The 10,474-nt window shown below is 33.3% G+C and overlaps 1 protein-coding gene across 1 annotated transcript; it reads right to left on the bottom strand.

The window, feature by feature from the left end:
- Positions 1-248: 248 nt before the first annotated feature.
- Positions 249-7,975, bottom strand: LOC138333709 (solute carrier family 28 member 3-like). Its single transcript, XM_069282259.1, has 11 exons — positions 7,877-7,975; positions 6,549-6,937; positions 5,758-5,902; positions 5,297-5,488; positions 4,411-4,572; positions 4,072-4,197; positions 3,233-3,354; positions 2,706-2,889; positions 1,925-2,179; positions 1,319-1,499; positions 249-1,027 (listed from the first exon to the last, which is right to left on the bottom strand). The coding sequence occupies exons 1-11, from the start codon at positions 7,952-7,954 to the stop codon at positions 1,008-1,010; spliced, it is 1,854 nt and encodes a 617-aa protein (XP_069138360.1). The 5' UTR covers positions 7,955-7,975; the 3' UTR covers positions 249-1,007.
- Between the last annotated feature and the right edge of the window lie 2,499 nt (positions 7,976-10,474).

The following is a 10,474-nucleotide window of genomic DNA, read 5'->3' as shown; positions in this document are numbered from 1 at the left end:
TTTGACACAACAAAATTATTTAGTATGCTAGAAAAAACAGTAGAAAATTGATATAAGTTACGAGAAAAGCTGTTCGATATGATAGATAGCAGTATGGTAGAAGAAACTCGCGATCGATAGGACACAGTCTTTACCTAAAGGTAAGCGTTTGCAGTCATTCGGTCAACTGGGAACAGTTAAAAACAGAGAAAAGATCATAAGTAAAAAATAACATCAAAACAACAGAAAAAAATCATGATAGAGTTGGTAATTAACTAATTAAGAAATCAACACACATCAGTTTGGATTTGTATTTGCATTTCAATATAAACAGTCTTCAAACAAAGGATTTAGATAGATTAATGAAAACGACAAAATAATTTTATAAATATCTTATTATACAGCATATCATTTTCAGCTATTCTCTTATATATCCAAATATGTGTATCAACAACAAAAATGAGACATTATATTCAATAAAATTTATCGGTAATACATCAATGTAAGTTTGATAACAATTAACATAAACAACAGCATGACCTTCGATTTGAGTTGTTGAAACAATACACAGATGGACATACAAACTGATAGGAGTAATATCCCTTAAACAGAGTTTGAATTAGTTGTAATAAAAAGTGTCAGTTCTTTTTCTTTCCGAAATAGTTTCAGTTCGAAAAATGAACGAAATAATTCAGATGATAATTTTCACAAGATATACTATTATTTTTAATTCCTAAAATACAAATCAAATGGCTTTTAAAAATATTTCATTTAACTCAGTTTTTCGGTCAAAATAAAATTTATTACTTTGAATCAGTTATACAGTCTACATTCCGCTAAATAAAATAGTATACAAAAATCTTTAGCTGCCATTTCGTTGTCCATCAACAGACCTTCTTGGTTCCAACACGTTTATCAGTGATATGACAGGGAGTTATCACATCGTAATTGATGTTTGTAGTGATTGATATAATCCCAAGAATTATGTAATATCGGTTTTGAATTTTCCTGAATCGCAGAGAGTGACGTCAGGCTGTCGTCAACAGTCCTACAAATAACATAAAAAATAAACGTCATTTTACCTCCATAGCACTCCATAACATTGTAGCATTGATTTAGCGCAACATATTTGGCGCAATCTTATCTTACATTCTTATTTGTCAACTTTGAACTAGATATTAATGTCAGATGACAATAGAGGTAACAGCTGATATACAGATAAGGTTAATATTTTATGCCTTTTCAAAGCTATTAAAAGAGCTAGAGCTTAATATTTTTAGCATATTTTCATTACATACACTTATAACATGTTTTCCATAAGTATCCTCATTTTACTAACCAGCTACGCATGCAGTGACGAAACAGGCCATGCAACCAGAAATAAGCGCACGGAAGGAGACTTTAACGATATCTTCCTTTCTAGAGGGCGCCACAGCCGTCAAAGCCCCGATCATGATACCAAGAGCTGTCAAATTGGAAAATCCACACAGAGCGTAGGTGGTAATAATCTCAGATCGACGCTGAAATAAACACCGAATAATTTACGAAGCGTTGTTATTATGAATGTTAAAAACCACTGTTCTTTTCTTTCTACCTTTAAAATGTAGGACAAGGGGTAAACAAACTAGCAGACAAATATATAGAAATGCAATGTCAAATCGTTAAAATGTTTTAATTCAAATTTCATCACTTTTTTTACATATCTGAATTCATATAGCAACAATTAATTTCTTAGAAAATCGTTATGAAGTTACTCTTGGATATTTGAGATATTATTTTTTTCATTTTTTTTTTATCAGTGATTGATGCAATCCGACCTTTTACAGTCTATAACGTATTTACGGACATTTCTTTTAAAAAGAAATAACTGAACATACACATTAGGAAGTATTTTCTTCGTTACATTAAAAAATAGTTACGAAACTGAAAACTATACGTTACCTACCGACATTACCCCTCCCATGAGAACAGTGACATTGCCAGGAGTGTCCATGATGATATTTCCTGTTTTGTCTGTGAACCAGGTACCGTTAAAGCTCCGGAACGCATTTCCATTCTTTATTACAGCACCCAGATCTTCATAGGCGAAAAACTCATTGATGAAAGTTTTGATACCAACCATCCTTGCGGCAACGTGACAGTCGGCTGGTTCTACGCCCATCAGGAAGACAAGAGGCCAGAATAGGTACGAACATATAAGCTATATCAAAGACAAGAATTACTCCATAACTTTGATGGATGGAAATGCAATCCCATTCAAAGAACAGTAACTCGTGCTGTTCGCTTGAAGCAATTATATTCAACATTTTGATAAAAAAATATAATGTGTCACAGGGTTAAATATTTCGCATAAGAACACTAATCTACATTCTGGTGTGTTATCTGAGTGAGAAAATGGCAAAAGCATGCCTATATTTTTATGTACAAATTTAAACACATGTTTTACATGAATACATAAGTATGATATTGATACATTTTTTTCAGTTTAGCACCGATAGAAAGTATTAAAAAATCAAAGCAATTCAGTTTGAACCCTCATTGGTGAAATTCGAGATGGTGGCCATATTGATGACGTCATAACAGGAAGTTCAATCCAACTTATGCAATGTTTACATTTTGATTTGTGATCAGTGGGTCATAAGGGTTCAGAAAAATATTGGTTCGGAGGTTTATGGAGGGTGTGCATACAGAAATGTATCGACTTGCATACCAATTTGTCAACCTACCTGGAATGAGAGAATGGGGTAATCGGGAGGAGTAAGTCCCACACGGTCTCCTAACCACTCTAGTGTAGCGTTACAGAATCCCAGTAAAGAGAAGAAGGCCAACACACTGACAAGTATATAGGCCACTATCGAGGTCGCCCCTACGGCACCTACAGAGGCTGCATCTACTATATTTTGACCATACCTGTAACAAATGAGGCAAAGAGATTTCATAAATCAATTTTTGTATCTTGAAATGGTAAACGTACATTTTGTATCAATGTGTTTCTATTGCTAAGCAAATATTTCCAGATTTCATTTAAATCACAAGCTCAGTACGGATCCTATATCCTATACGAATCCTCGGCGTTTTTGTGAGTGTCTATTATAGTAAATGTACTAGAACAACCGCATAAAACCTATTTTCTCAAATTAAACTATATCAATAATCAAAATTATATCAACACTACAAGTTGTAATATGCAATTAAAACATTTTCTGAAATTATTTATATTTACTTCATTATGCATATTATAATTCAACAGTACCCCTTTTTGTCGAGATTAACCTTTGACTTCCGGACCTCGTCGTCCGGATAAAACAGCTTAGACAAGGCAAGGGCGGCGGGGGCTGACATGACTGATGCCGATAATAGATGATTGGCTGGAGCCTGTGACGATAAAAGGACAATTTTAAACACCTATAACACAATTATATGGGATTTTTAGTCCCACCTTGATTGGAAGCTTTTAAAGATGCTCCAGTAATAAATTATCCCAAACAATGGTATTTTGCAGACGATGTAGTATTTTCGATGAGCCCAAATTAGAACTTTATTTCATTTGAAAAGCATAGTCCGCTTAAATATAAAATGAAAAATAATTTGATAAAAAATACACAGATATATTAGCCAAATTAGGCAATTCGCATACAACATGTCATTGACAAAACCAATTTAAATGTTTTAATTAATATAAAAAAAAAACCAATTTTTTTTAATTTGAATGCATTTACACCTGTCGGCAAATGGTAATTTTAAGTATCTGTTCAAAACAGGAGCAGTTGAATTAGTATTTTGTCAGTTACAAATGTTATTTATTTTACATCATTGTCTTTCTAATTTCACTCTAATATCAAAGTATTTGAATAATTAATTACATCTTTGGAAAATTCAACGACAATATGATCGGTATGCAATGAGGTACTGATTTCACAGACAACAAAAGCAAAACAAATACATTTGAAAATAGTTTTGTGTTAATTATACATTATAAACTTATACCATAAGAAACTATTATTCAAATGATAAATATTATTTATATTCTGTCGGTGGTGAATCATCTGATTATTATCTCAGAATACTGCGATACAATGTATCATCCCTTACCCCGTACATATGATAGATAACTAGAGTACTGCCTGACACAGTGGCAAACCCATTAGTCATCACAGTATGCAGTTCCTGAAGTGTCATGTCTCCAAAGAAAGGCTTAAGGAACGCGATTGTCTCCCCCTGAAATTAAGAATACATACTGCAATTCGACTAGTTTACGCGGTTCGCGCGCGTTTCCATGTCCAACGGCTGCGAATTAATTCCACGGTTTAGATTCATAAGGCTTTATTTTCAATTGCTTTGTTAACCAAAATGTAGAATTGCTTTGTGGTATCGCTTCGCAGTTACAATACACATGTGTTAATTTTCATTGTTTTAAAAAAAAGATCTTACCCAGCCGACGAAAATGTTGAACGCGGCGTGAAGAGATTCCATAGCGGATATACCAAGACTATACTGCATGACAACGCCAAGTGCCCGGATGAGGACTTGAATCCAGCCGAGATAATAAAGCACTGAGATAGAGGCACTGAAGAACACAATTACTGGTAGTACCTGACAACAGTAGACATCATGATTAAATGGTTAATGTATCTTCAACACTAATACATACGTATTTACAAATATTGGATGCAACAAAGCATTGTTCCGTTGTCCGTAATAAGTAAAAAGAACAAATGATCAATATAAAAAAGTATCATTTAATAATGGAAAAACTTGCAGTTTAAGATATACCAACATATAAATACGTTCGAAATATGCTCTTTTATAAAAACTGAAATTAATAACTTTGAACAAATACAGATTAACATGGTCTAATTAATTAAATATATCAGGACCTGGACTTCTTCTAATAAATGAGTTTTTTTTTGATTGCCTTAACTGTGTGACACTACTTTATTCTTTGATGTATTGTGCCAATAGTCAGATGACCGTTAAGGCCCATCGGCCTCTTGTTCATAACCTAATGGAATTGGTCCCGTTTAAGGGTAACAACAAGAGTTATCTTCCCTTTCTCTTCTCTTCATTTCATCCGAGGCACTCCTTCAGGTGTCGCCCAACTAGTACAGATTAATAAACTAATTTTAAGTCCAAGAGAAAATCATAAATAAGTTGCCAATCATAAGTATTTGACTTTTCTCCAATTTGCCCAGAAAATCGTTTTCAAATTAACAAATATGTAATGGTATATTAACAGAATTCTTTTACCAATGATAATACATCTTAATTATTTTAGATGATTTACATCTTAATTTTAGATGATTTACCAAAAACTTACACTAAATGCAAATAAATGTTCTTGATGATGAGGCCCGAATACAAATTTGGCTCCTGCTTCTGAATGCTGAAGATATTCTGTTACTCGTTTGGCTAACCAATCAAACGCGTCATATCCCCACGGTGAGCGGAGCACTATCAGCGCAAAGACAACTTGTAAGAGTAAACCCCAGAGCACAGGCCTCCATACTACCTAAAAGATAAATAATTCACAAGTAGATCAATCGTAAAGAATTTGTCGTCGTTGAAATATCGTTCAAACTTAAATCAGATAGCTATTGAGATTTTCATATAATCATTATCATTATTCTTAAAAAGTAGCATAAGTGAGTTAGACTTCTATTGAATCAGTTGCAATGATGTAATTAGGAACTTTAAGTTACCATTATTTTGGCGCTTTTATTTTCAAATCAAGCACCTACATTGATCAGTTGATATTTGTTATTATACTTTGTTACGTACCTTGGCCGGGTCTTTGGAGAAAAAGAACATAACCATTATGAAGATAAACATTCCAAGAGCTGACACGAGGCTTGATGGTGATTTGATAACGACATCAATCAAAATATATATGACAATAGCAATAACTACAACAACACTAAAAATCCTGAAAACAGAAAGGTGATCACGTTTGCATCACATTACGTATTTCCAACATATTTTCTATAAATAATAGGAATTAACTATCTCATTATGAATTTTGATAAGTGCTATTGTTTATATGGATATAATTCTGATGCTTTGATGAGACTTAACAGTAGTTTGTATGAATTTTACGGTGATTTTTATCGATATGCATATGTCGATCATATTCACTCTTCAGAAATAAATTGCATATTTGTTATACGAATTACTTCATGGCCGTTGTACACCGTCCGACCACCCTATTATTTATCGGGATCAACGTTTTTTTTTTATTATTTCTAATTATGCCATAAACTTACGTATTTTGAAATCGTACTTTTAATTTTCTAGCATAAAATGCATATGTAGTGATAATTTATTTTGCTTAATAATTTTATCGTCATACAGGTTAGGGTCATTAAGGACCTGTGCAGATTTATGTAGTGGTGGAAAGTTTGAGTACATAGATATAAACCTTCGGCCTACCGTCAGTATCTGGCAACTGCCTTACATTGGGAACCCCGAGAAGAATAGATTTGTAAAAGATCATCTTCAATTGTATAAATCGAAATACAAACTGTCCTTGCTATAAAACATCAATCCACAATACGTTGTATTTATACCCCTACCTTTGCAGCAATAGAAGCCTCTTTTTAATTTGACGTCTCAGTTGTTTGAAACAGGGAGTTGACTGTACAAACGAAGTCACTGGAGGACCAAATTTTCTAAAAGTCATCTTGAGGATACATCCCATCACTACGACAGCTGTCAACACCATCAGACGGACAGAACCTTCATCACCAAATTTATAAAGCATTGCGTAAACAAAATACGCTAGGTAGCCGAGGAGGATAACAATTTTGATCGTTTGTCTCAAATTATACTCGTTTGTTTTGCAGCAGGCATCGCATGATTTACGGACCCGGATGATAGCATTAAGCGGCGAGAAACAATTGTCTTGTATCCATGAGCTGGTGACGTCATCAACATTTGTATCAGCTGCAGTACTGTGGTCTAACTACAAATAGTACATTTACCAGGCATTAGTTACAAATAAAAAAATTATTGGTAAAACGCCTTTTTATAATACTGTTGTGGTAATGGTTTCGCAGTTGAATTGTGAAGTAAACGTATCCAGTTAATTATTATTAGTTAGAATATTACAATTAGTGCAACAGTACAATAAGCGGTTCAAAGTGTAACTGAATCATCACGATTTTCATATATTATATGTTTTAGAAATTAGTCATTAATAACATGTGAACACGTATTTTTTCTAAAGACTTCTAATAACGTAAAAATGGTAACTGCGATTACGATAACGTCTATGAAAATACTTCACAGTTTATGTCGATCTGGATTTAAGAAGATGTATCAGTAGTCAATATTTTTTCACGAAAACGACGACGAGAACGCGACTTTTACTGTTGAATCATATAGGACATCACACCTCCCGTAACAGATACAATAATATTACTATCCAGAAATAGGAAACTAAAAAACATATGTAGCTGTGAAAAAAAACATTAATAGGTTTCATCTAGTCGTGACTTAATGATATTGTTGAAAGTATTAAGAATTTATGATTAAATCTTGATGAAGTGAAAAGTTAATGCCTTTTTGAAATGAAAACTAGGTTTTAAATTCATAATGAAATCTTTCATTTATAGTAATGATGGGAATAAAATGCATAGCTTAATGCGATTACAAATTAATTCAGTGATTGTTTTTACATATACATGAACACACTATTAGCTTTTTTTTAACGACATTGGACCAATTACACAGATCCATAAATATGTCACCGTCTTGGATTTTTCGTTAGTGGAATCGAAGACAACGAAAAAGTGTAGAAAGTATCGCTAAATTGGTTCTTACGAATAACTAACAGAAATATGTACAAATAATAGGTAATAATTTTGATATGTATTAGGTTAATCAACTGGATCATCCTTACTCTGTGATCGTGCATCTCGTTATCTGTAGACATCAGACGGTCCATTTGATCACCAGTCGTATCAACATGTTCATTCATGGCGGCCGTCTCTACGTCCTTCTCCTGTCATAAAATTACCCTTAGTCGAAAATAGAATAAAAAGCCACGGTGTACATATTATATACATAATTCGTATCAAATACAGTTTTAAAGATTGTTGGTTGGTTGAGCGTCCTAAAGCCAGCAGTTTCGGGATTACATCGATTGACCGGCTAAAACATCTATAGTATAACGTTAAAACAACTTTTAAAAAAAGTTTTATTTTATCGGAACATTAAATTTGAAAGAAATAGTCGGTTGAAATGTAAATATCAGGAATATTTTTCAATTATTTTTTACCGGTGTGTAAACTGCTTTTGTTTGACAAATATTTCAACATGACGAGCTAACGCGCTTTATTTAAAATATCTGTCCAACAAATGCAATTTATACACCAGTAAACAACAAAAAATAAAAATCATTCATTCAACAACATATAGCGACAAAGACAACAAACAATCCATCTTCAGCATGTCATATCATACGAATAACTGGAAAACCAGTCTATTTTCTAAACTGAGAGTTAAGAAGGATGATAAACTACAATTTGTATAGACTCTACTGTGTCTAGTCACAGAGATAATACTCGATGCGTTCCCCAAAAATGTATTTTCTGTATATAAAGTATTATAATCATTACCAACGCACAAAACTATTACTGTACAACACTGTGAATTTACGTTTGCTTAATTATGTTCATGTCAATTATACACGGGGATAATGTCAAGAGACATTTAACAGTTTACGGTATACTGGGATGTGGCAAAAATAAGACCATCAAGCAATTGAACTATAATATCGAAAGTAAAAGACAACTGCTAAATAATGGTCACACTGTTGTTCCCTGAAGACCAGGGTTACGGTGTAGTATGTGTCAGAGATCTGAACCATTCGGCTAAACAGACTATAAATTGTCTTCATAGACACAGGCTGACTTGTTATCAGTAAAGGCATGTTGTTCTCACTGCCAGGTTACTACACTGACTACTACAATTCTACAGTAGCAAACTAAGTGGTACTGCTGGACGTGTTATTCATTAGCTGTACAAACACTGCACTCTACTCATCTGACTAACACATTAGTTCATAGTCCTCTTCATAACACAATCCTAACACAATTTTATCTATAAAATATTCAATTTGGGACTATTATTTGAAGTACAACGTGATATTTTACGTTATATCCGACACTTACTAATAAAATGACCAACACATTAGTTCAGAGGAATGCTGTTCATAATATGCAGACACAATGTCAAAACAAAAAATTCTGGAAAAGAAACAAATTTGGACGTTGATTTGGATCAACAACGGTAAACGTTTACGTTATAAACAATGCTTACTTATCTATTACAATGACTTACACATTAGTTTAGAGTACTGTAAAAAAGTGTAGAAGAAACGATGTTAACACAGTTTTATCCATTAAATGGAACATATGAGACTCTATTTCGGACCTTTTATTTTTTGACGTTATATACAACACTGTCGTCAACATATAGCAAATGATTTTGCATTCTGTTGGTAGAACATTAGATATACTTACTCAAATAGATACCGTGTTATCAAGTCTACTTCAATTGAACTAAACACGTCTTATCTTCAATTTATCGCGAAACCTCTGCTAATGTTTTGCGATCGAATATAACATAGTACAAGTAAGATGACCCTTATATCAGGCGAACTGTACAAAGCTCTACTATTCATTGGTCGCTCGTTATGTTGGAGACGTCACTTCCGGTCTAGGAGTACGTTTTATCGAGGCTGTGTTTACGTTCTATACAACATGTTAATAGTACTTATTCTTGTGATATTACTTTCTCAGATAGGATTTCTCAATGACATGTAAAGTTGAATATCGATGGATGCGTGGTAATCACTGTGTTACTTGCTAGACTTGATGGAATCATTGATGTTATTGTTAACAATTACATTATTTATACTTACTACTTTACGACCTCACCGTACGACTCGAGCCTGCCTCCAGCTCCTCCTCGTAAGTGTAGATACTCTAGCTACCAGAGTGCTAATGCAAGTGACCTACATTCCCTGTTTATTAGTACGCGAGATCATTATAACCTATATGGAAGGCCGACCCCACAAAATAAGTTTTTTTTTCAATATCTTACTCAGTAAACGTGACTAACTGTCCAATGTATTACTATATAAGAGACATACATATACCTGCATGTACATGTATAAATACCGTTACCGTATAAACCGAGTTTTATTATATATATATATATTGTTTGTTACTATATTTATATTAGTCCAGCGGATTCGTGCAGAAATTTGGTCAAATTGTGCACTTTTTGATAAAAGCATGAAACTTGGCACATATCAAGAACACAACCAAAGGAAACTTTTTAGGACCCGGGCCATTTCAAAAAAAGCCTATGACGTCATGGCGGCCATTTTCCAATATGACCGTTACATATATTACGTATTATATTCCAAAAACATAATGTCATAGTTATCAAAATTTATTTCAGATTGAAAAATAATTTATTTGATTTGACA

Source organism: Argopecten irradians, chromosome 10 (genome assembly GCF_041381155.1).
Source record: "Argopecten irradians isolate NY chromosome 10, Ai_NY, whole genome shotgun sequence".
Taxonomy (NCBI): Eukaryota; Metazoa; Mollusca; class Bivalvia; order Pectinida; family Pectinidae; genus Argopecten; species Argopecten irradians.
The sequence above is the reverse complement of the archived record's forward strand: the minus strand, read 5'-3'. Positions and strand labels throughout refer to the sequence as shown.

Coding starts and splice junctions, on each gene's coding strand:
- LOC138333709 (XM_069282259.1), bottom strand. CDS start 7,954: ATGAATGAACATGTTGATACGACTGGTGATCAAATGGACCGTCTGATG. Junction 2,890..3,232: donor GTTAATCTCGACAAAAAGGG/GTACTGTTGAAT, acceptor CATTTGTTACAG/GTATGGTCAAAATATAGTAG. Junction 1,028..1,318: donor CGTCACTGCATGCGTAGCTG/GTTAGTAAAATG, acceptor TGTTATTTGTAG/GACTGTTGACGACAGCCTGA.